Source organism: Bacillus rossius, chromosome 7 (genome assembly GCF_032445375.1).
Source record: "Bacillus rossius redtenbacheri isolate Brsri chromosome 7, Brsri_v3, whole genome shotgun sequence".
In the NCBI taxonomy this organism is placed as follows: domain Eukaryota; kingdom Metazoa; phylum Arthropoda; class Insecta; order Phasmatodea; family Bacillidae; genus Bacillus; species Bacillus rossius.
Window position 1 is genome coordinate 20,076,043 of NC_086335.1, and position 27,420 is coordinate 20,103,462.

A 27,420-nucleotide genomic window follows, 5' to 3' on the forward strand; every position below is an offset into this window, starting at 1 on the left:
ACCTTGTTTCTGTTCATTCCTCATATCCTTGTGAAACTAAAAGATCTACTGTTACAGCAGTGTATAATGTTTATGGTACTATTTATGTACTTAATCTGATTTACCTACACTGCCTCAACGTAACAAAAAATGGTAATCAGAGCGCAGTGCTGTAACACTTTGGGTCGCCTTCGTGTCTTTTCTTCAGGTTTGTTTATTTTTGTCAGTCTTATTTTAAGCGCCTTTGTGCAGCCATTGTCAGGACTGCCACCTACTGTACATTTATTTTTCTCTCCGGCACATTTTCACAAACCATTAGAGTAGATAGATACCCTAAACAAGTCTAAATACCCAATAAAAATTTCATAACACGAATGTGGGATCACATTACTGGAACGTTATTATTGTGTCATTAATTCAAATTTATATGAAGTGCCTCAAAACTATTAGCAGCACACCCGCACTACTCACCGTTCTGCTAGGGCTTGCGTCTCCCTAAGAATCAGCCTACAAGTGGAACCACATAGCACAAAGCACAAAACCAGAGCCGTCGATAGAAACTAAAGTCCCGGGGACAAATCATTTGACGGGTCCTCGTCTAGTTACAAAATTTACAACATTTCAAACCCAATAATCAATAAACACATCAATAAACACAATCGGTGCGTACCGCGTAACATGTACGGTTTCAAACGAATTCTGTTATCAATAAACTTGTAACTTTCTTCATAAGAGGGTAAACCCAAGCATTGACAAAATCTCGAAACCCAACCGGGGCCCAGGTGCCCGGACTCCAGGCACCCCTCCTCCCCCCCCCCCCCGATTTTCCCCCCATCACTCATGATGGCCCTGCATACAGCTGTGGTAAAAAAAACACATACTTGAAATTTGCCGCTTTAGAAACTCCACAAAATTTGCCGAAAGAGTGCAGGATGAATGAAAGAGATAAAATACAATGTTATTATATTTATTTATTTAAAATTTTTAAACTAGGTATCTGTTGGTTTTCTGCGGTGTTGTTGAGCGATACACAGTTCTGAGAGAGCGCTGATCTCCGCAGCACAGCAGGTCAGGCGAGCGAACTAGGAGTACACGACGGTGTGTATGCTCCTGGCGCTCACGACCAGGTTGATGTGGCCCTTCCCGGCGTGCGTGATGACCGTGGAGGCGTGCGAGTGGGCCCTGGAACACACACCAGCGTCACTGGCTGTCCGGGCCGCGCACGGACTCCACATCCAGCCCGCGTGCTGCGTCGCAATCCCGGACATTGTCCGCTCCACCTCTCTACCAGTAGTGACCGCCCTTCAAGTCTACAGCTCTGTGCCATCAACACCTGTGGGCTTGCAACAAATATACTTAGTACATGGAGTGACACAATAATAAGTATTCAGTTAATTTTTGATTTTCATCGGGCGAAAAAACATTTTTCGCTTTTATAGGGAATTTTAACTACTGTAGGTTCATTTATTACCACAACTTTGTATACAATTAGACGAAATTTCGCTAAGAGAAAAAAAAAATTACTTTGTCATATTGTTGATATCGTAAAATAAATAACAAACTAATTTCTAACGGTACATATTTTATGCCATACATTGGGACGGGGTGACAAACACCAGGATTGTCTCGCAAAAATTCTTGTAGCTTTAAGTTGTTTCTAAATGTCGGTCCGGAAAACAGGCTTCAGGCTGTGGATGGAGATTGTCAGTCACAATCCACGATGGCTGACCGACAATGTCCATCAACAGTCTGATGCCTGTTTTCAGGACCGACATTTACATACTGCTGCTATCCAACATTGTTATGTAGCACACTTGTATTTATTTGAAGGTGCCTTCATAACGATTGTTTCTGTTTTATTACTTAATTTTTGCTGTATTTAATATTTTTGAGTTGTTTAATGTTTCAAGAAAATACACACATGTGTTTAATACAGGGGAAGCATAAAGATGTATTATAGACGAGAGGGTATGAAGCCAAAAGTTAAGAAGGGCACAGCTGTAGCTTTTGCTGCTAGTAAAAGATTATCAATATTTTATTTTTTCTACAATAAAGCAATGAGATAAATGTTATGACCTTCATACGGAGGAGCGAAAATGTCCGGACTTTCCTCGGCAACAGTCCGGATTGTTTGGGTTCTCTCCCACAAGCGCGAGATCCATCTGCCGACTCACATGTTGATGAGCACGACAACGTAGCGGTTCTGGGGCGTGTGGAAGGCGATGTTGTAGAGCCCGCCGTTGTGCACGGACGTCATGCCGATCCTCCTGGAGCCGGGCGGCACGAAGGTGGAGAAGTGCGCTTGGAAGTAGTAGGGCGGCTGCTTGTACAGCTCGTTCGTTTTGCTGTTGACAATGATGGCGGCGTTGTAGCCGAACTGCGTCGTCTTGTTGTTCTTCGTCATGGGGCCTCCCTCCAGGTTCACCACCATGTTCCAGTCGGTCCAGCCGCCGACCCAGTTGTTGAAGGCCTGAGAACAAGGTCGACGACTCAGCAGCTCTAACAACGACTTGTTTATTTATTAGTGGCTATGAAAGGTGGTTTGGTAAATTTTTTGTCACGTACTGTGTGCTATTTTTGGCACTATTTTAAATTTTAATTTTTGAAAAAATCATGTCATTTATTTTTTGCTGCAAGAACTTAAACTTTTTCCGCCTCCTGTAAACTCCCATTTAATCTTTGTCAGGCCAGCCTCCCAAATCTTTTCCCAGCATAAAAACTAATTTTGCCAACCGTCTAATGACCCAGCAAGTGCGATCGTCACATCCCCGCCTTGGTGCACGTCCGTCACCTGTAATTCTCCTCCGAGCCGTGACAAGAAGTGCTCCGCCCTGCAAGCTATTAGAGCAGCTAGGTTCTGAGATCCAGGCTTACACGAGCGATTTCAGGCACACCCGCGGGTCACCTTAACATAAGTTTCGGCACGCTTCGGACTCCTGCCAAGAGTGTTTCCCACTGGAAGCAGCACATTTCCCATCCGCCCTTACAGACTTTCCAGGGAACCAGGCCCACTTCAATGGCCAGCCGTCAACCCCGGTCCAATCTCAAGGACACCTATTGGTCTCCGAATGTATCGCATCTGCCCTCTCGTGGCAGAGTTTAGAGTTATTTCTCCTGGGTGTTTGAAAACCCGCTAAACGCCTGCCCCTGGCACCTCATGCAACAAACAGTGCCCGGTAGTTCATTTCCAAGCCACCAGAGCGCTGCACTAGTCCACTCCATAAGCCCAATGCTTTAGTAGTCTCCTCGTGTGAGACGATCTCTCCTTGTTTCGGACACCCCTCAGTAGGTCGCGCTGACATCGGCCAGTACCACCAACTTCGAGATATCGAAGTCAGTATTTCTCGACCACCCCCTCGGAAATCTTCGGAACCTTTCGGTCTGGAAGCTGAAGTCTCCCCCTGTCTTTTGATTGACTTCGTCTTTTAATTACCAGTCGCCGCCGCCCCAAATTTACTTCGCTCCGCGAGAGTAGACGGACCACACCGCATCGTCGGCGAGCCGCAAATAAATATTTCACTCTGGTCGTTGTTCAAAAATGTATTCAGCTAGGAAAGGGATGTGGTCCCTACAACTATTATTAGTTAGTTATTAGTCAGTCTACGTATCTCGTAGGAGTAGTCATGCTTTGTTAATAATACTTCATAATATTTTATATCTTTTTAAATCATGGAAACGTCCGCGACAACCGCGTGTTCGCGAGCTCCGCACCCTGGCTGACGCTAGAAGCCATCTCCCTCTAGGGTGAGTTTTTGACAAACTTTATTCCCCGACCATCATCGTTGTTAGAAGGCATTTTCTGCCTATTTTGCTAACTCTCTGTGAACCAGCTCTGAACATATTTGTTTCGGACCTGTTCACAGGCAGGGTCCAAGGGCCGGATGCGGGCCTAACAACACCACCCTCAAGTCTTTCCTCCAGCAATCAGGACGACTAAGGCGCCCTGACGCCTCGTGAGCAGCTCAACTTCGGCCAGCGAACGTCAAACCTCCAGTCCTCCAGCTCTTTTATGTCTTCTGTATAAACATTAAATCACGATTTGAAAAGATCGGAACACCTGAAATTTTTCTTTTGGGACTTTAATCGCTAAGTGCCAACTCTGGGATTGGTCAGTCTAAACTGTTTATTGTTTCTGATTCTATTTTAATTATGTCCAATGAAACATAATGGTAATTTTGTAATTAGGACCGGCCCATTCTTTAGATAATGTAATTTTAAATACGTGTTAATATAATTTAATAATTTTAATATATAGGTCAACCAATTTATCAATTATTATAATTCTAAGTGAAAGTAATTAAAAGTTAAATAAACATAGAGGTACTTATATCTAGACGAAAACATCTGAGCCATTATTTTGCCCTTTGAAACTAAAAGATCCACCAGTTACACAAGCCATCAAGAGAGAGTGAAGTGTAAGAAGCGGTATTTATGGTTTTCTGCTTAATTTGGTGTATATTTTACTAAGATGATTTGATTATAAGAAATTTAATACATATTTTATTATGTTACCCCACAAGCAATTGTTTAAGTTTTTGGTGATCATTTAAGTTAAAAGACGGAAAGAATTTGTTCTTAAAGGCTGTGATTTGCCTTGAATGATAGTAAAGATTGCGTTTAATACATATGTGGTTATGGTATTGTTTTCTCTTTGGCTTCCAGATTGGTAAACTGGTTGCTATGGTTTTGTTTCCTTTTTGATATCCAATGCGGTAAAAACAGTACTTTATGTTTCATTAACAGCATAGTTTTTGTGATGTAAATAATCTGTTTTTACAAAATTATTCTGCAGGGTTTTTGTCTTGCAACAAACGGAATTTCAAGAAAATAAGAAACAGGGGGAAATAGGTTCTACAGAGCTGTTTCAGCACAAAAAAAAGTGATGCTAGAGCCAACAAAAAATGAAATAATGAGATGGACTGCGCCTCCAAGTGCTACCCAGAAGAAACTTACTTGAGCCTGAGTAAGTGTACAGGGAAAATAATTCTGGTTATATTAATATAATTTTAGATTTAAGTATATTTAGTTCAGTATTGAATGATACTGTGTGTTGTAATACACGTGACTAGATAAATATTTATGAAAATGATCTCGAAAGAAATGTTTTTTTTTTTTTTTTTTTTTTTTTTTTTTTTGCATTTTGAACATTTCTTGTGGGAATTGTGACAGTAAGAAAGAATTCCGGACATCGAAATATTTAAAAACTGTGAAATTTTTGAGATTAATGTCAGATTATTTTATGGGCTTAGGTGCATTGACAGGGAAAGCTTTGTGTGCTATCATCTGAATCTGCCTCCCCCTACCTTTATAACAGTTCAAAATGCAGTGATATTTTAGGGGAAGCTATGTAAATCGTTTGTGAAGAATTAATGAACATTTCAGTACAGGAAGCAGTAAAATAAAATTATGGCAACAAAGACATTTTCATAGTTTTTGATGGATCATGACAGAAAAAAAAAGGAATACCAATCTAAATATTTTGTGCAGCTGCAACAACCTTTGGTACTGGGAAGTACTGTCAACACACTGAAATGGATGTAGTACAGTGGGAATTAGTGATGAAAATAGGAGACTGTATGGACATAAAAGTCAGAATTAAACTGAGAGGGCCAGTGGAGGAACAGAAAGAGCTTTAGCTGTAAACATTTCACAGAACCATCAACAACATCGAGAGGTTCCTTATGCTCTCTTCATTTAGAGATGACGACTCCAGTTCATTCAAATCAGTATTAAACAGCCGATAATTTGATTTTTTTGGAACCAAAGAAGTTAGAATGTATATGTCATATGCGGAATCGAATGTACACACAATACGATAAAATAAGTAAGATATCTTCTTCGAAAAAACGTTCAGATGGCAAAACTATCAGGAGATTTTGACTGACAAACAAATTAATCAGCTTAGTGAATACTGTAGCCGATCCATCAGAATAACCTGGGGGAACGAGGAATTCAGTGTGGGCAAAATTATTCAAAATATCGTCAAGCTACATCACATAACTTGTGCTCAATTAAGTGATGAAAATATCGCAAAGCTAAAGCAGCAGAGACAGTTTCTCAGAATCCCCTCACCAACATTATCCCAGAAGTGATAAAGCCAGTATACAGGCTGTATCAAAATTCATGTTACAACGCTTGAGGGTAGAAAGCTCTTATTATTTGCAACAATTTATGGCAATAAATAGGTTGCCGGAAACGCGTAGTTAAGCCCCTGTAGCCCCAGAAAGAGTCAGCATAGGCAACCCGTTGGAGAGTGTTATGTAGTGGATGTGCGGGCGGGCGTTCGAGTAGAGAAATAACCGTTTTAATCGTGACACAGATTTTAATTTCACTCTGAAATCAATCACAGCTTCGGCTTTGTTTCACAAAATTGAAATTGTTGCATACGTTTTAACAATGTGACAGCCTAAAGCAACGGCTCAAAAACACGCCCACCTTGAGCGACACAGAGGTGGCAACGGCGAATCATGTTTTCACGGATAAGCTGGAGCATGTGTGGAGTCGACCATATGATTTCGAACGCTTCAATGATTCGCTGTGTAAGCTCTTCTACCGTTTCTACTGGCGTAGCGTAGATAAGCCCTTTTACGTAACCCCACAGAAAGAAATCTAACGGGGTTAGGTCCGGTGACCTTGGCGGCCATGCGACAGGGCCCGCTCGTCCAATCCATCGGTTTGGAAATGTTTGGTTTAAATACTCTCGCACTTGCAGGGAAAAATGAGGTGGTGCCCCATCATGTTGTTACCACATCACACGTCGGACATGCAATGGAACCTCTTCAAGAAGACCTGGTAGTTCGTTCTGAAGGAAGTGGAGGTATCCGGTGCCGGTAAGTCGTGGAGGAAGAAAAAAAGGCCCGATGAGTACGCCGTCAACAATACCGGCCCACACATTAACTGAAAAAAGTTCCTGGCGAACTGTAACACATGTTGCATGCGGATTGACATCATTCCAAACATGACTGTTGTGCGAATTGAGAATAGCGTCTCGAGTGAACTTGGCTTCATCGCTGAATAAAACCGCTAACTCGGGGTTCCTCAATACTCTTCGAATGTACCAATGAGAAAAGGTCATGCGAAGAGGATAGTTCGCTGGACCCATGTGTTGCACTTTTTGAAGGTGGTACAAGAGTTGCTCGTGAAGAACTCACCAAACAGCCATTTTGTCAGCGTCCATATCGGAACCTTCAGCCCTTGTGCTTGTATCCGGACTCTCCTCAAATCTCTGAAGTACATCTTCTTCAAAACTGGGAGTACGAACCCTGCGTGGAGCACCAGCATTTGGTCTTGTGATGGCACATGTACCAGTATCACGCATTCGCTGAGTAAGTCTTGCAAACATGGTGTGAGCTGGAATTCTACGACCCGGATATCGTTCTTCGTACAGACGACGGGCGGCTCGTCCATTTTGTCTAGCTTCCCCGTAAACAAGCAGCATGTCCGTGTACTCACTAAACGTGTACTACATTGAGCTCCACTAAAACGTCGCCTCAGAACCACAGCGAAAGAAATGACACCACGAGTTTGCTTGTACGACAGAACAGTCAACGACAGACCACCAGTGATATAAAAACACACTGCGACACTGCGACACTGCGATGTCACGCTGCGCAGTGCTATGGCATGGCGCGCGGAAGAAAAGAGGTGAGGGCGCCACCAAAGGAAGTAAAAAGGGGCGGGGGTCAGCATTCGACATCGTACAGTCCACTCGAGCGCTGCCCGGCGTCATAAACACGTAATTCACCACAGCATCGTCTGTCTCGCACAAAGCCCAACGGGTTGCCTACGCTGACTCTTTCTGGGGCTACAGGGGCTTAACTACGCGTTTCCGGCAACATGTTTATTGGCAAAAATGGTTGCAAATAATAAGAGCTTTCTACCCTCAAGCATTGTAACATGAATTTTGATACAGCCTGTATATAGTTCAGGTACAGTCTGATCTCCGGAAGAAGTGCCTCACAGGGTAAACTCATACTGTAAATGAGTCTTTTAACAATTTAGTCTGAACTAGGGAGCCCAAACATATACTGTGGGTCTGAAAACTATTAAGCTTGGGGAAAATTATGCTGTTATATTCTTCAATGAAACTAATGCACGCAGAATAAATGGTATCAAACACCATGGAACGAAGACTGGTTGAAATAAAGAAGTGACAATAAATAAATTAGATAGACATTGATTAACCAAAGCAGAGATCATTGCATGAAATATTCCAGAAGAAACAAGATCAACGAGTAGAAGGAAGAGACTTCGTCTGGATGATGGTGATTAAGATAAAGATTACCTTGCTGGAAGATTATTGGACCCATCTTGGGAAGTGCGTTTGGTCTGACGACAGCTCTGGTCGTCAGGCGTTTAGTGACCCAAAAACTCCGTGTGCGAGGCTTAAAAACATTGTTAAAATTACGGCGACGTTTCACGGCTGTCGCCGATGTAAGATTTCCTCCGATCTGCACAATACAGATGATTATATGAATGAATGAAATTGGACCCTGCGCATCACCAGGTAACCATTGAAAAACGTTATAGCTCCAGGTGACGCTTTTTCGATTAAGGCCGAAATAATCATCTGAGTGAAAAAGTGTAAGGGTAACATTTTTCATCATTTGGAACAGCTACATTTTGATATATAAATCTTAAAGCCAATTTTTATTTATTTTTATTTGTTGACATTCAAATAACACACAAGACTTTACGACCGCAGGTCCAGAAGTCTTGAACGATAGAATTTCGAGCCCTAACGACGTGATGTGAGGTTGTTTTAAGAATATTTTCGATTTCTGAAAAAAAAGTATTTTTCCTGGCAAAACTTTCCCATTTTCTCAAGAACTGCTTATGCCACGAAATTATAAATAGTCCCACCTATTCGTGACATTACTCTGGTAAAGTGGATCTGCAATGGTAAATATAGGATAAATAATGTTGTCATAAAATAACTTAAAGGAAACAAAGAAAAAATTGCATTAAAATATATTTTAGTTATAACTTATGGCAAAATGTATAAAACAATACCAGATAATAAACAAGAAATGAAACAATATCATCTGCCAATTTCATTACATTATCTTGAATAGAAACAAAGATTATAGGACATTATTTTGTAAAATTTTACATTAGTGAGATAGCCATTTTGCACCCCCCTTATCCTTATGTTTTTGTGAATAATATTTTAAGCAGGTTTTTTTTTGTAAATTCCATTGAATCACAACATTTTTTAAAGTTTCTTACTAACTCCGTTAAATTTATCCGAGTTGTGAGGGGTACTAGTCAGAATACAGTCGACATCAATCAGTGGTGAAAGTTAATACAGAAATTACAAAATTTGAAAAATTAGGTATGCATGAAATCTAGTCGTTTATAATAAATTACAGTTTAATGCCTCTTGGAAATAGTGTTAAACCACATAAATTGGGGAACTTACCTCCATCATACTCTTGCCATACTTCTCTCCTATAGCCCAGTCACCGTAGTCCTTCTCCACCACCCTCACCACTGTAAAAAAAAAGACGATGTTATTACAGTCCCAGGTAAGTTATCACCCTCTCCTATACAATACGTAGTATATACAACTGTAGTTGACATACTGTAATTCAAATTGTGGCTTACATTAGCAGCAGGTTAGGTGTTGCGAACAATTAGTTATAAATCAAACATTGCTATTTACACCGAATAACTTTTTTTTTATTCTATTATCTGGATGGCAAGGCGAATATGAACACTTTTTGACATAAAATTATTCTTAAAGAGTTGAACACTATCATAATTGGGCGTTCAGCTAAATGCAGATGTTGTTCTGCTTTGACCGAAGGCACAAGAAACACAAAGCCCAGGGCTACAGAACATGAAGACTGCATGGGTATTACAGAGCATAAGGATTCGCGGAATGTTGGAGTGGAGTTGCAGGACTCACGATTGCAGGCCTCGGTGTAGAAGAGGAAGTCGGACGGATGCCTGTTGTGGGTGTCGGTCAGCAGAATTGGCTTGGCGGAGTCGTCTGTGTACCAGTGCACCGCCACGCCCGAGTAGTACTTGCCGGCAGTCTTGTCGTTCAGCACCTGCGCAAACATGTCGGACGTGAGCAGCAGACTCAGCACTAGGCCCTAAGCACCATGCATAGATGACTCTTTCTATTTTAAAAGACAGCCAAGAGAGAAGAAGTCTGATTCAAACCATTATGTAGGACATACGCCATTGCTAGTTTACTCTGTGCACCATAGAGTAAACCCGAAGAATGGACAAACAAAATATGAATACACACACAGAAAACCTAGCGAAAATCAGCTGATGTCAAATGATAAATTCACAGACAGCACAGAGAATTCCGTGGAAGGATTTAGTTAGAACAATATCACAGCACAAATGAACCCACTGGGCTGACAACGACGATACAGTTGCGGAAAGAACAGCAAACACAGAAAAACGACAACACGCAAACCCAGCGGTGAAATTCAACAAATATTCTGGCGACACCACGACGAAAACACAGATGAGCAAAGTAGGTTTCTTCAGACACAACAGTTGCGAAGTTTCTGGAACAGATCTCAGCTCCAGAAACGTAGCAACTGTGCCATTTTCTTGACATCTTCAGTATATATGGCAATGTTTTACAACACTTTAAGCTTCTCACTATAAACGTATGTTGATTTGATACCAAAATTTATTTATCACAACATTTTTTTACTTCTAGTATTTTACCATGTAGTCCATGCAACTTACACATTCATTATTTTCTATAAAGGATTATTTTTTTTTTAATGTGATTCGGCACTTCAACACCTTGAGTGAGCATGGGGATACAGCATGGATAGTCTTACTCCTTGACCTCACAAAAAACACTACTCTCTGTAAAAATTACTTTGGAGCATAAAAGCGAACACTTTTTCTCAATTTGTGCGGGGATATTTGTGAGGTATTTATCTGTGGATTTAATTGTTGCGACCCTACAACTGTTTCCAAATCATAACAACTGAATGGGTTAATGTAAAAAGGGGCTTAAGTATCATTTAAGAAGCTGTCATAAAAATGTAAAAAAATAAAAAAATTAGACAACTATCGGGATAAAAGAATTTTCTTTTGTGCTGTAATATACACTTGACAAGCCAAGCGAACTAAACTATCAAATCTTATTTTACGTCCATGTTGACTTTCTGTGGTCTTTAGTGTTAACATATTCTCTGCCTCTTCCATGCTCTGAGGAAACGTATACCTTAATTGTGGACGCATCGTGTGCTGTAGCCCATCTATAAAATATGCTAATAATTTATGTTCTGTCTCATTCAGTAAGATTTTCTGCTTTTCTGGATCATCGAACTATTAGACCATATTTTCACAAACTTTTCTACACCTATCATCAAAATCTTGTACATTTTCGCTATACTTATGTTAAATTTTTTTACCAAATAAAGAAACTGAAATGGCTGATTTACTTGAAAATGTTAATTTAATTAGTCCTTAGAATTTTAAAAGTTTTATCACCTGTTAGACACAGAACAGTTGCTAGGTATCTGAAGGCAATTCATTTAAGTTATATTTTCGTTAATTCTATTTATCCTTGCCAATCCCTGTGCCTAAATTAGCTATGCTTTCAAAGTTTAAGTGAATTCATGAAAAGGTGAGAAGACTTTCTCTCCCGACCATTTCTCTATCAAAGACTGAACTGACATTGCCTGTAAAATAATTTTCACGATCGTTTATTGGCGTCATTATGTCATAATAAAAATTTCGATAGGCTACTATTTAACTAACAATATTACTATGCTACTGTAGAGAGTGGAACTCAAGTACTGTAGTCGTTCGTTCTCTTACGCACCATATCGCAATGCTGTGTTATTTCCTCTGGTGCTTTTCATTTAACATGGAAATGGGCAAGCAAGTGTTTACCTCGTGATTCTGTTACAAGAGTTGGTGCTTGCAGTGAGTGTTTGGGCCCAGGTGGACCGGCCTCAATATGTTCAGGGCCAAGGGAAATTTGACGCGGTGACTATGTGCTCTAAACACCAGGATAATGCAAGTGGTACACAACACAGTTAACAAATTTATGGTTCCAGAAGTATAAAAAGAAAATAATATAGTAAAATTGTTTGCCATCATCAAGAGTAGAGATTTTCTCATAAGTAGTTATAGGCCAGGTTATGGGGGCGGGGCAGGTGGTATATATCAAAGCACGCCTACAAGGAAGAGTGAAGAGTGTAAGGGTTAGTGAGGGCCCAGGTAACACCTGCTCCTGGGCGACTCACCGCATCGGCCCAGGCGGGCAGGTGCCAGCGGTTGTCGTCCAGCGCCATCATCTTGAGGCCGCTGAACCCGGCGCGGTGCAGCGCCGGGCCCAGGTAGTTGCCCACGAAGGTGTTCTGCTGCTGCTCCGTCCACTTCATGGTGGGGTAGTCCTCCGGGGACACGGACGGCTCGTTCTGGGGGGTCAGCCCCCAGTAGGACACCCCGTGCGACTTGTAGGCCTCGAAGTACCTGCGGAAAACCCCGTGACCACGAGCTGCAGGAGCGAGCTCATCCAGCACCACTTCATTCTCTTTAAACCAGCACCACTTCATTCTCTTTAAACCAGCACCACTTCATTCTCTTTAAACCAGCACCACTTCATTCTCTTTAAACCAGCACCACTTCATTCTCTTCAAACCAGCACCACTTCATTCTCTTCAAACCAGCACCACTTCATTCTCTTCAAACCAGCACCACTTCATTCTCTTCAAACCAGCACCACTTCATTCTCTTTAAACCAGCACCACTTCATTCTCTTCAAACCAGCACCACTTCATTCTCTTTAAACCAGCACCACTTCATTCTCTTTAAACCAGCACCACTTCATTCTCTTCAAACCAGCACCACTTCATTCTCTTTAAACCAGAACCACTTCATTCTCTTCAAACCAGCACCACTTCATTCCCTTTAAACCAGCACCACTTCATTCTCTTTAAACCAGCACCACTTCATTCTCTTTAAACCAGCACCACTTCATTCTCTTTAAACCAGCACCACTTCATTCTCTTTAAACCAGCACCACTTCATTCTCTTCAAACCAGCACCACTTCATTCTCTTCAAACCAGCACCACTTCATTCTCTTCAAACCAGCACCACTTCATTCTCTTCAAACCAGCACCACTTCATTCTCTTTAAACCAGCACCACTTCATTCTCTTCAAACCAGCACAACTTAATTCTCTTTAAACCATCACCACTTCATTCTTTTTAAGTGCACGGAGTAAACAAAGCATTGGGTTCGGACATTGGACTTTAATGCACGCAAACCGATTGTATCAATATTTTATTTCAATTTTGATCAGAGCAATTCTCAAATTGACTCGGGTTTCGGATTTAGGTTCAAAAATTCTCCTGAATGAAACTTCACACTTTTGACCTCCCTGTCTTGGGATTATGCATGCATTGACTCTAAGGGATTTGTTATATCAGGTTTGGTTAACACCCAGACATCAGTTAATGTTGACCTATGTATACTTCCGATGTGAAACTACTGCCTAGCGGTGAAATCTATACTTTTAATCAATCAGTAACAGAATAATGTTTGTACAAAGGGGAAAAAGAATTATAAATGGTACATTTGGTGATCAAAGTGATACAAAAACAAAACAAAATGATTTTTTAAAATGTTTATGATGATTTGTAAAACTATAAAAAAAAACTGGTCAATGAATTTGGAAGAAAATGGTAAAAATTAAGCCTAGAAAATAATTTAACACATAGGCTGTATACATTTGCGAAATTAATTCCTTAAGGGTGTGCAAGGGCAAGTTAAGTTTCCAAAAATAAATGATTTTCCGAAGCTATTACAGTGGAAGGAAAGATGGATAGAATTAATATGCAATAAATATTAACAGATAATAAAATATTTTCCAAATTTCCACATCTAAAGGGATGAAGAGATGGTTAATGGGGTTTTATAATAAAAAAAAATTCCAAAGTCAATGAAACGGAAAGTAATATATTATGTATAAATATTAAACATAAAAATAATTTCTACCATCAACAAAATTCCACTCCTAAGAGAGTGAAGATGGGGTCGGCTTGATTTTACAAAGAAAAATGCACAATGACAATTATACTAAATAAAATAAATGGAGCTGTAATTATATGTATGAAAAGTTAGGTACCGCGCGTCTTTTCCAATTTTCTAACTTCGATTACTAAGGGGGTAAAAAGAGAAAATATAGTTTTATAGCGATAAGCTTATAAAGCATAATGATATATATAAATATTGCAGGTTTAAATTACTTATCAGCCGTTTTATTTTATGTAAACTATATTAATTTATTAAAAATAATATTTTTAATATGTTATGCAAGGCGTTCTTGAAACTAATCATACTGTTTATTTATCGAATTTTTAGGGCCTAAAAGCTATAATTCAAAAAAGGGGAAAATATTTAATCACAGATGACTATTGAAAAGCGATTAATTGAGTTTGCACATTTAAACCCATGAGAATATAGACAGTAATTAAAGAAAACCGTAACAGAGTTGTGTCCAAATAAAGAATATATTTTAAAAACAGTGGTAAGGTTAAATAATTGATTTGAGTTGCTAATGGAGATAAAAAAGCTTTGTATTTGTTATTTATAATTATTTTTAAGATACAAATGTTAATATTTTAAATAATGTGTGTTGATTTGTTACAATATACTAAAAAAATTTAAATATAATTAAGTGAAATTTAACTGAATAATAATATATTGTAAAGTGTAGGTAGTATATATACATTATTACTATTATATCATATTTTTCATTCTTATAAATGACAAAGTAAATGGTATAAAGTTTTAAAAGACTCCATGTTGGGTATCACTGTATGCATCTTTAAATGTGCAAACACAACCAATAACAAATTATACTTTTTATTTTTTAGCGTTAGAAACAATTCAATATCATACAGACTGCATTTCTTTACGAATTATATTATTTGTTTGCAATTTCTGGTATGATAGGGGTGTATATGCTAATTTTTTTACTTTAAACTTTGAAACTGACACTATTTGTAAAACTTAAAGTTTTTATCGACTTTTGATTTTATTACTGACATTAAATACATTATCTTAATATAATATAAGTAAGTATTTTTTTAAAATTTAGTTTTTTGTATACTTTTTTGTTTAGGGAGCATATATAAGCTATTTTAATACTCATGTGACTTCTTAGTCTTGTCATTTTGCAATCTTATTTTGACTTGCCAAGTATATTTGAAGATCATGCATTAACCAACAAAGTTATTCTATTCTATACACGCATTTTACGATGTATTTCCAACGCTTTTTTTTTGTATTTGCTAAATTATAAGATTAATGGAAATGTGTCAAACAATTTTATACATACCGTGAACGTATTCAGCTAAAACAGTTTGTGTGTGTGAATTTGGTGTAGGGGGGGGGGGGGTCGAAATTCAACCTATTTCGTGGTTTGGCGGCGGGGAGGGGGTGGCTGACCGAGTTTGATATATATTTATAAACGATAACAAAATAAAGAACAATATTTATTAAAAAAATAAAAATATATTTTAGTGAGGATTTGTTACGATTTTTTTTTAACTACAGCCCCTTGCTTCTCTTTTGATACTGTTTTTAAAAAATTTTAACTTAGGAAGGGGGCAGGAGACCTCCTTGCCTCTCCCTGGACGCAACATTGATGCTTACCCTTTTACGTAGAACAACTGTAGGTTTCATATTCTTTCCATTAAATACTTTTACTTACTTTCAAGGAATAATAACACTTTTGGATATTGGCCTATGCAATTCCATTAATTTCCAATTGTATAATTGATTCACGTCTCGTATGAGTAACAAAGTTAATATGATAGGCCTTATTTTATTTATGGAAATGTAGTATCTGTTCAAAAGAATGATCACCCTATGTGTTTTTAATTTTTTTTATTAGAGTACGCCTAAACGTTTAGGAAGAATTGTAAGTGTGTTTAGATTATTAGACACATTCTTGTCCTGGACCTTATTCAGCCAATTTTTATGTATATTTTTAAAATGCACGTGAATTTTGAGCTATTGAGCTATTACCAGAATGCGATGAACTTACGAAATTTTGGAGTCTGATTACAATGTCGTAAGATAAATTGTTAGGCATTGGTATTTCAGTTTTAAGCAACAAAATATATTACATTATTTTCAAGAAAAACCTACGTTATTAAAAAAAAAGCTATAAAACTTTAAACCTATGCGACTCACATATCAATCAATAACCATTTTCAGAATCAGGTTACATATATTGATAATTTCCACTAACACGTGCAAGGGGTTACACAAATGTATAGCGTCAATCTTAGGCAGTGCTTCTCTTCAACAATGACAATTTAAAGAAAGGGAATGCTTGAGGGTCTAAACTCCTCCCCTTCAGTTCGCTACCGGCGAGTAACTAATTTAACTTTTGTAAAATAGAACGAATGCTAGTTTCGGAACACCAACCTCCACGGGGATCTGTATCTGCCACTACTCTACACCTGACTGACTAGGGCAGGGGTCGGCAGACCGCAGCTCTTTTCATAGGACTTTAAGGCTCTACAACTCACTGCGCTGCCACAGCACACAACAAATGCCGAACTGAATCGAGCGGTACAATCACAGCGCAAGTCCTCGACCTGAGTGCTGGCAACTACCACCGCACTCACCCAGCTGCTTCTTTTATTTTAATAATTTATTAATTAAAATTATTTAGGTTTCTCTTGTTTTATCAGTAGAGCTCTACTAGTATACTATTATATTTTTTAGATTTTACATGGTTTTTTTCTTAGTAGCCTTTATTTTTAAGAATTTATTTTGAATTTGTGAATAACATATTTCGATTTTATCTCAAATTTTTTTATCGTATAAGATACAGAGAAAACACATGTTGCGTCTCTCTGGAAAGAGCGGAGAGCGTGTTGGGTGATCTGACCCCTGGACCAGGTGGAGCGGGAGCAGGGCGGGACTCACTTGACGAAGTAGTTGGCCCACGGCTGGTAGTACTTCTCGAGCAAGGAGCCGGTGTACCAGGTGCCCGAGTCCTTCATCCAGGTGGGCGCCGACCACGGCTGGGCGAACAGCCTGATGGCCTGGCCGCGGATCTGCGAGGCGCGCTTCACGATGGGGATCTGCGGGCGATAGTGTGTGAGGCTCACGTACACGCGCACTCTAGGGAAGTACAGTCAGCTCACGGACTTTACAACGAAGAAAAACGCATTAAAAAATGAGAGAAGGGTTGTTCGTTGTTAGAGTTGACCGAATCTTTGTTTATAAAAACACCATATTTCGACTTCCGAGTCATGTGTTCTGTTGTAAATGAGGTGAACGTGCATGTGGCCAGAACAAGCTTTAAAGGCATTGTCAATGCTTGAAAACGATTTTTTTTGAGTTTATGTTCAAAGTGAGTAGATTCAATGATCGAAAATTCACGACGATAACCGCATATTTACAAAGATCATTGGATAATCTGTAAAAAAAATTGTTCATAAATATAATTTTTGAATTTTTAAATGACACTATTAGAAATTAGGGAAATGAATTTACTATTCATATATGATTCCTTTCACATGTATTTGATGTTTTCCGAAAAATAAGAGAATAATTATAACTTCCATTGCATGTTCTGAAACAAAACCACAAAATGTTTTAAGAGTATAGTTTAATTTAAAGAATCGAAGTAAAAGTCAAGAATAAAAGTTGAAGTATTAATTAATGTGCGTATTTAAAATAAAATATAAATGTAAATATCAGTGCGTGGAGCCTCTGACGACTCGGTCCTGGAGTTGGAAGGACATGTCCCACGCCCGCGGGCGCCGCACGCACCTTGTAGTCGACGTCGATCTTGGGCAGGCTGAAGTGGCTGAGCGCGGTGTCGCCCGCCACATCGTCGTACGAGTAGTAGCTGAGCGAGAAGTCGCAGGCGCCCATGTTCACCCGCAGGAACAGGTAGTCGGAGCCGCCGTCGCCGAAGTACGTTCTGCGAAGGGCGACTGGCTATAGTGGCATGTCCTGGGAGGCTCACGTCCTCGTTAAGAAGGAGAGAAATGCCTTGTTGGTTTCAACAGGTTTTATGCCATCACAGCATCATTTAATCGTTTGTTATTGAAAACTGGTACGGCAGAGATAAAACAGATATTTATAAAGCCCATAACATAGTCTACTTTAATAATACCTACTACTACAGTTTTAGTAATGAATTAGAAACAAAATGACAATGAGTTCAAAGAGTAAACTATTTGAAGCACTTTGTCACTATTCATGTTAGGCAATCTCTTAATTTAAGTAGGTGATGTTTTTAATGAAACTCAATTATGAAAATAAAAATAAATGACAGAAACTTTGGTTTCTATAACTAACCTTAAATCAAGCCAACTACGCAGTAGCATGGAGCCTTGAGTGTGTTTTCATAGCCGAACTTGTGGAACTTTAAAAATGGACATTTTATGTTAAAATTACCCTTTAAGCAAGATGAGTGTTTGCATTGTGAACTCTACAATAAGATGACTGAAATTTTTGCAAACTAGCACTTTGCTGATAGTTGTTAACTACCTCATAATTTTGAATGATGTATTAGCCACGTAAGAATGCCCGCAAGCAAATTTTATGGTTTATCAACTTTGATACACCATCCTGATTTGGCTATGGTACACTATAGTTTAGTATTGTTTTTCAGGCATTCAGTTTATTGACAGTAGCTTTTATATATACACAAAACACACACACACACACATATATATATACATATATATATGTATATATATATATATATATATATATATATATGTATATATATATAGCATAGGACTGATGGTCCAGCATCAGGTTCAAGGCTCCGAAACCAAGGAGATGGTCCACCATCTTGGATTGTGATGTCATGGTGGCCACTTTAGATGATTGTAGCCATGACATCTGATATTAACCTTGACCCCAGCATCCATTTTAAATGATCTTGACCCCGCCAAACATCTTGGATTCTGCCATCATGGATTCCATAATTTTGTTTTCTAGAATTTTCCACTATTTTTTCTAAATTGTACCGCCATTTAAATTTTGACATCACATCCATCATATTGGATTCAAACATCACAACAACCATAATGGATTTGGACATCACAGCCACTTTATTCGAGTTTGTTGTTACAGCTACCATCTTGTTTTCGTCTGCTGGAGTCCCCCATTTTGGTTGACATCACAGCCACCATATAATTTTTTTTTTTGCAGGAGGTAGCAATCTTGATTGAAAAAAGTTCTCCATATTTGTTTTTTCAATTTTTTTCCTCGAGAGTGCCGTAATCGTTATGTGTCATGCACTTAAGGTCGATATTCAATTACATACCAGTGTTATGACACTTATAGAAATGTTAAATTTAATTTTTTATGCAACATTCATTGAAAGGGAGGTTATTCGAAACATGAAAGCTTGGACCTTTTGTATGGAAAATATACGTCTTTGACCACACAAGTAGTGTAAAATAGCCAATTCTAGTGCAACGTATTTCTTATGGGACTACGGCTTGATGGCTTGATGGCTTGTTGGCTTGCCAATCGTAAAGATTCAGTCAAGTTCGGGCGATTTCGCCTCTTGTAGACTATGATCAGGAAGTCGGTGGCCATTTTATATGACTCTACATGCGCCATCTTGGAATCCACTATTTTGAAAACCTGTAATTATTTAGCTAGAAATTAAAAAAAAATTAAAAAAAATTTTTTACTTTAAATATTTAGTTACTTCATCGATTTTGGTCCTCGGTTCGATTTCTGGCAAGATTTAACTTGAAGTATTTTAATAAAAAAATTAGTAACTACGATTTAAATAAAATTTTAATAAAAATCTTGCTTACATCACATCAGCCAACTTGAATCAAAATATAACCGTTGCTCTTTTACGTTATGCCCGCCATCTTAAAGAAATATCGTAAATATTATCCGATTTAAATGTAATATACTTTAAACATTTAAAAATAAATTTATAACATTTATTAAAAAGATAACTTTTGCCATGAAGGTTATGGTTCAAACCTGGCTAGATCAATCGAATACAAATGACAACGGATACTTCCTCCATGGTAAATACTGGCAGACTAACCTACCAACACCTATGCCAAAGCAGATATTAGTTAAGCTAGTACGTCGTCATGACAGCCATCTTAGGTCCTCCATATTATTGTTATTTGTTGGAGGTCGCCATCTCATTTTGGTCTGCTATAGAGCACTCTCGCAATATTAGTTTAATTTTCGCTCATAAGAGCACATTAGTATTTATTACCATGCAAAGTTGGCTGAAATTATGGTGGACGCCATGGTAATAAATACTTGTGTGCTCTATAGGGAAAAAATTAAACTAATATGGGGACAGTGCCCTATAGTAGACTAAAATAAGATGGTGACCTCCAACAGACGACAACAAGATAAACAACCCAAGGTGGCTGCCATGACATACTAGCTGACATAATATCTGCTTTGGCATTAGTGGTGGAATTTAGTCTGCCAGTGGCTTCCATGGAGGAACGACTTGTCTTCATTTTTAATCCAATGACTTCGCCAGGCTTAAACCGAAGATTCCACTGCGTAGGTATATTTTAAAATTAAAATTTGTTTGATTATTTTTTCATAAATTTAAAAACTTTTCTTCTTTAAAATCAGATAATAATTACGAATTTTCAAGATGGCGGGCATAACGAAAAGAGCAACAATGACATCTTGATTAAAGCGGGATGCTGTGATGTAAGCAAGATTTTTATAATAATTTCATTTAAATTGTTATTAAATTTTAAGTTTATTCTCGCTGGAAATCGAAGCGAGGACAGAAATCGATTAAGTAACTAAATACTTTTAAGTAAATAATTTTTTGTTATTTTTTTGTAATTTGTAGCTAAATAATTACAGATTTTCAAAATAGTTAATTCCAAGATGGCAGATATAGAGTCATATAAAATGGCCACCGATTTCCTGATCATAGTCTACGAGATGCGATCACGCCAGAACATGACCGAATACTTACGATCGGCAAGCCAACAAGCCACCAAGCCATCAAGCTGTAGTCCTATAAGAAATACATTGTATCAGAACCGGCGAATTTACACTACTCACACAGCCATCGAGAAATTTATCAGACTGAGAGATAACTAAGTTTTAAATAAGGTATACATAAAAATATCACATATTCGGGCTTTTTTTATTTAATACTAATTGAATTACCCGGCTTTGCCCGGTAAGAACACAGGGTAAAGAAGATTAAAAAAAAATCTTTTATGGACAGTAATTGTGTTCTTATTTTTAACATCAAGTTTGCAAAATTTCATCAAGAGTTGCCCAAATGTTTCTGATTTAAGTAGTAGAATGGACTTTTGGGGGGAAGAGAGGATGTGCAGGGATGGAGAAAAGTAGTAAACCAAAATATCATGTATTCAATTAACATTTTTTCAAAATCAGATGTAGATACTTGTGTTCTTATTTTTAATGCCAAGAGTGCAAAATTTGATGAACAGTTTTAAGACCAGTTGATAAGCCCACAGGCACTGTGGTATTAAGAATTCTTGTTTGTTCAGAAAGGGACACAGGGGAAGGTACCACAGAACAGGCATGGTGCAGGAATAAGAAAGAGTAAAGTTCAAGGCGTAGAGGGTTAGAAAAAGAAATGAAAAGAGAAAGATCCTGAGGTGGCCATGGATCCTGGTGCAGCCTACTGAACCAAAGAAGCCTTCACAGTAAATACAGTGAGCAAAACCCGCAAATAATGAACTAGAACTAGAAAGGATAAGAGATATTTTGTAGCACAAACAACATGCAAATCCCATATATATTTGACATACAAAATTTTGAACAGGTTGTTTCTAAAAATCACAGAAAAATAAGTGACCTTTCAAAGAATTGTTTTCAGAAAACATTACGTGTTTCGTATACTACATTATTCTCACCTACATAGGCATATATTATGTACAGTTAGGCTAATTAAGTTATGGAGCTTCAGAGAGGATAATCCGTGAATATAGTTATAAACGAGGGAGTTGCCAGGAGTTACCCTGTGACGTTACTCACTGCAGGACCATCTCCCGTGTCTTCTCGTTGAGCGTGTACAGGTTGTAAGCTGTGGAGTCGGTGAGCGCGGCCCCGAAGCCCAGCATCTCTTGGTAGGTGGTGGACGGCTGCACGGTGAACACAATCACCGTGTTGGCGGCGGCTGTAACACCCCAGCAACTGTGCTCGCTCCCGTCATAAGGGAGTGATATGTTCGTATTGAGCATACAGTGCATACAGTGTGATATGAAATGGGAATTTGCCCTATCTCTTTTTGAAACTTGTATTCTACCATCAACATTGTCCTTGTTTCGCCTCAAAATGTTGCAAGATGGAACTACATTTAGGAATGAAAATTTCTGACAGGTTAATAACGCTTTTGTAGTTTAATAGAAGACAGATATGTTGTATAAGGAAAATACTGAAATCTGAAGATTTTTTGACAGTTGAAAAGTTATTGTAGGTACTCTTAAAATTAACAATTCAACAGTTTCCACCATCAGAATTAAAAAAAAAACAATCTTTTTACAAGCTGGCTAAGCTATGGTGCAGTTATTTTCCCAATTTAAGTTATGCAGTTATATTTGACTTATAGTTCGGGGAATGGTGGTTTTGATTCTCATCTCGACCATGTTTTCTGTAATAATTTAGTCTGAAAGACACCACCATAAACATATTTCAGTAGACGGTGGATTTTAATATATTCTTACTTGAAACATAAATAAATGGCTCGATTAGTGTTATGTCTCTGCTTCTAATGTTGAAATGGATGAGCCTTACTTTGAGAAGAGTTGTTTCATACGTTATGGTGATATGATCTGTGCACAAGTCAGAAGGAAGAATTTTTGAAGAACACCAGATTAATTTATTGGTCGATGGCTCACTTATCTTACAGTCCATATACACCAGCATAAGAAAGGACATACGAATTTGTCACAAACATATTTGTATCATTGGCAAACTTAAGGAGTACGAACTAATTTGCCTTTTGCTACATTTAATTTCTCTAAACCCTAAATAAATGGTCAGTTAGGTCCTACATTTCTTAGTCAAATATATATAATTTTGGCTTGCCTCTCTACATTGTGAGTCGGTATCCGATATATCGAATCCGAGTTTTCAAGTGTATGTATTTTTGGGTTTAGTTTTTGTTTTAAAAGTTTTTATGTCTATAGCAGAAAATTATTTTATAACATGAATTGCTTTTTAATTCTTCCCTAGTAAATAACATTTGGCTAATGTTTGAGCTAACTAGGGCTTTGTATTTGTGTAATGTGATAAATACATAAGTAACAGTATACAATAACTGAAACGCTACTTAAACACGAGCGTGTTTCACAATGTAACGTGAACGCAGCTCTGGTGAAATGCAAACAGGGTACACAGCGCCCACGCACCTGAGGAGAACTTCCCCTCCTGGGGGTGCAGGCGGAGCCCAGCCATGGACGACTCGTAGTGCATGAAGTTGCCGCCGGACACTTGCGATGCTTGGATGGACCTGACCGTGTCACAGTACGTGGCGTTGCACACGCACACGATGCTGCTCGCACCGTAGTTCCGTTTCAAGCATGGCTTGTACTGCGCCGATAGCGCTGCAACAGGTATGCAGCCATGCTCTACCTAATACGAGTCAAATCACAGTTTTGAATACGTAATTAATTTTTTGGACAATTTTTCATATTCATCTAACTCAATACTCTGTCAAATCCTTAGTGGCAATTACTCTTAAGACTTAAAGATAATCTTGTTGAAGGCCGGAACTAAGACATTTTGGGTTCAACCGTGGAGTGACATCAAATATTGATTAGCTATCCAACGACATGAGTCCGTGTACAAAATTATTTGATGTCCTAAAATTTCATGAGTCTGTTATCTCGCACTTACATAATTATAATAGCAAGTTTTTTTTTTTTAAATATTTATTGATATCTGTCTATTTTTATTATTTTTATGCGTGCGGAATATAAATTCACATCAATTGACACAGACTTTTGAATGGTGCGCATCTTAAATCAATATTTAAAATACTAGTGAGACAAAAATAATCTTTTTTTCTAAAAAAAACTTATAGATTTTTGCAGTTTTTTAAAGCTAACTTAGGAATTAATTTTATGTATAAATTATATTACATAACACCAATACACATTTATTTCTCAGAACAAACAAACTTATGTTAATATCAAATATAACTTAATTTAAATAATATGTTAGTTTAAGTAGGGGAAGGGAACGGGTTTTCATCAGTTTTCCGGCACTGTCGATATTTATAATACAGTGTTTCATAATTATATTAAACGCGGCGAAAACTATGGTGAAATACATGGTGAAATATCATGTCATAAATTATTGTATGCCATACCCCAATTTATGGTGTACCAAAGAATTAAAATTATGGTCCTGTCCCAATATCGTCTATACTTGTGGACAATTTGAAATTTGCTTTAACTGTTGTTCTCAGCCAAGTTGTAAGACATCACATAGCTTCCGAAGTGTTGGTAGTATAACATTGGCCCAACCTTTTTTAAATATTTAATATATTTATAAAATCGGATTGCAGCGTTTGTTTACAATGCGTTCCAAAAACAAGACCCTTAGATTGAGATCAATTATCAGTTTGTATTAAGGAATATTTATAATTTAAACGACTTTGTAATTTTCTAGGGAAGCCATAGCCATGTTAAATATAAATAGCTGATGCTTGTAAAATTAGCTAGCTAGTAGGGCTTCCATGTTGATTCAGCATAGTCTGCTGGGTTTCGCTAGTGGTTAACTGCTTAAGCTTGCCATTTTGCTGCAAGGAGTCGTCACATGTAATGTCAAAGCTTCTAGGGAGCGAGAGTTTTTGTATTACTTAGGTTTTCTTGACTGTTCACACTAATGACAGCTGTTGTTGATAGAGCACGCCACTGTTGGCCATATCTAATTCCATCAGGGGCCCTCAGAGCGAAACAAGGCATGATCTATTTCCAAAGTAGTGATTGATGAATTACATTTATTGACCGAGTGTCGTAATTTACAAAGCCTCTATTAGGGCACACCACTATCGTCCTTCTAATTACATTCGTTCCACTCACATACTGCCACTTTCAACTGTAATAATTTATTTCCGAAAAGGTTCCCACATACAGTGTATACAAGTATCATTTCATGCATTAGATGCATGCATAGTTTGCACCATGGCATGTTATATTTTTTAAACTACAATTTATAGCTTTTAAAATATCCATATACAGGTATATTTAAAATTTATACCAAAACAATAAGTTTTATATAAAAAATAAATAAGCAAAGTAGAGTGGCAGGAAACTAATACTAGTTTCATTATTATGCACACAGGTATTCGCTGTAAACAGACTGACGAAATGAATAAGAAAAAAAAAACATACTTACAAATCGAAAAAAATAAGATGAAGTGCAAACAAATAAACATATAAGCTTTTGAAAAGAAAAAAGAAATGAAAGGAAAAAAGGACGCATAGTGGAGACTCACATGAAATACTCGATACACAATAAATATAAAAGTAAGTGAAAATAAAAGAGGTGAAAGGAACTTTAGAGAATATTTAGCACGTGTTTCATATGTTATAGTTATCATGAAAACATTAATTTTAAGTCTCTTCACTCTCCTACGTTTACGGTTTGCTTTATGTGTGTATCACTGGAATAGGCAATCGGTCCTTATATTTTTTTTTTCATTATTTTTATAAATATACGCCTCTTATATGTCTTTAGCAATTTCCAAATTATGTTGTTGGTTTTAAAGCGCAGCACATCCTATATGTGGTCTCCTGGCATGGAAATACCTCTTTGTGTATTCGGCATCATGTGCCATTATGGAACATCACAGAGGGGCCATTAAAGATATAATTGACAATGTTCTACAAACAATTGCATGTATTTATATTTTAGTTGTTGAGGATAGCGGAAATAACGGCGACCATAATAGTGGGTTTTAGATGGATGTGAACACTGGTCATTTTGAATGAGAGTGTACTATGTGCCTGCCACTTTTAGATAATTTATGGTATATTAAAATTTTGTATTTTTCATTGAATTGAATTTTATTGATTTGCAGTTTTTGTGGGTTTTCTAATTTAAGTGTTTTACATTTTTCTTTCTTCAAGTCTTCCGTCGCTAGACGTCGTAAGCTCATGTTCATGTGCTGGTCCAGGCTTATCCTTTTGTTCTCTCGACCCCGGAAACATCCACTTCCAACACTCGATCTTTGTACTTTTCCCATGTTAAAGTTGTTTCCACTCCTCTCGTTTAAGTCTTTTGCTAAGAGTCTGTAGCCGTGCAGCATCCTGGCAGTGTGCTATGTCTTCTAAAACAGGTTTTTCACGGTTCACTTTATCGCCTTTGGCTGTACTCCCCCTTACGCTCTAAAACTATCAAAGTTAATTTGCACTCGCAATTATGCGTTGACTTCACTATTACACTTGTGTATCATTCCATTGTTCCTCGTCTCTGGGAGGATCTTTATGCGCGGCCATTAGAATTGTTGTACCATCGTCACCACCAGTTGATCTTTGTCACCGACGCCATTTCACGTGTTCTATGCAGAAGATTTGGTACGCAGTGTAGTCACTTACTGGTATTAATTTGAATTATTCGGCTGATTTTTGATACAGCTAAACACCAAAATGCCTACTTCTGCGTTCTTTTTATTCTTCTTCGCCATCGCCATGTTATAACGGCTGATGCAAACCCATGCAACTGCGGGCTCCACCGTGCCGTCGAGATGGTCGTAAGTCTACTAACTTCATTCGAGTCTGTTGACGTTTCTCCACGCCTCTTCGCTGTGTCCCGCGGTGTCCTGTTTCTCATCTACAGCTGAGGAATTAAATAATTTAATTTACTTTATTTATATATCAACAAAATATATTGAACCTTCCAATTAAATATTTGGTTAATCTTATATGTAATTTAACAACGCCAATTTAAAATAAAAAATTTGTGTAAACGTAAATATTAAATTTTGATTTTTTTTTATCTCGTTAGGCTGCATTTTATGCAACGTTTAGAAATATGTGTGGCATTTTAAAATAATACAACCAGTAAAAGGAACAGTATTAAAGTCTGCCTCAAAGTAAATAATATAATAGTTTCAGAAAGAAACTAAAATATTTTCCGTGTGGGTTTGTTTACGTGTCTCTCAGACTCTGTAAAGTATATATACATCCCAGCCTGCTTGAAAAGCCTGTATTATAAATATTGAACAATGATCAATGTTACTGAAGAAGGAGGTTAGAGCGAGGTCCACGCGCATCCACGGACTCATGAGACACGGCGGTTGCTCACTCACCCGCGCCCACGCACAGCAGCCCCGCCAGGAACCTCCACGTCATCTCTGCAGTCGCGCGAATCACAGAGCCGCTTCCTCCCCGGCCCGCTGCCTTATATCCCACCCACTTCTTCATTGGCCGCCCCCGGTATCCCCTCGCGATCTTATC

At 38.0% G+C, this 27,420-nt stretch overlaps 1 protein-coding gene across 1 annotated transcript; it reads right to left on the reverse strand.

Annotated features, from left to right (window-relative positions):
* Positions 1-930: 930 nt before the first annotated feature.
* LOC134533706 (lysosomal acid glucosylceramidase-like) lies at positions 931-27,420 on the reverse strand. Its single transcript, XM_063371269.1, has 10 exons — positions 27,273-27,420; positions 23,365-23,559; positions 21,989-22,130; positions 17,774-17,927; positions 16,922-17,079; positions 12,216-12,444; positions 9,890-10,034; positions 9,401-9,471; positions 2,154-2,449; positions 931-1,161 (listed from the first exon to the last, which is right to left on the reverse strand). The coding sequence occupies exons 1-10, from the start codon at positions 27,385-27,387 to the stop codon at positions 1,062-1,064; spliced, it is 1,605 nt and encodes a 534-aa protein (XP_063227339.1). The 5' UTR covers positions 27,388-27,420; the 3' UTR covers positions 931-1,061.

Bases quoted from the DNA above. Each gene is read 5' to 3' on its own strand.
- LOC134533706 (XM_063371269.1), bottom strand. From the start codon at position 27,387: ATGAAGAAGTGGGTGGGATATAAGGCAGCGGGCCGGGGAGGAAGCGGC. The intron at 22,131-23,364 runs GTGCGTGGGCGC...GGGGTGTTACAG, and splicing joins GGAGGGGAAGTTCTCCTCAG to CCGCCGCCAACACGGTGATT. The intron at 17,080-17,773 runs GTGCGTGCGGCG...TATCGCCCGCAG, and splicing joins AGATCGACGTCGACTACAAG to ATCCCCATCGTGAAGCGCGC.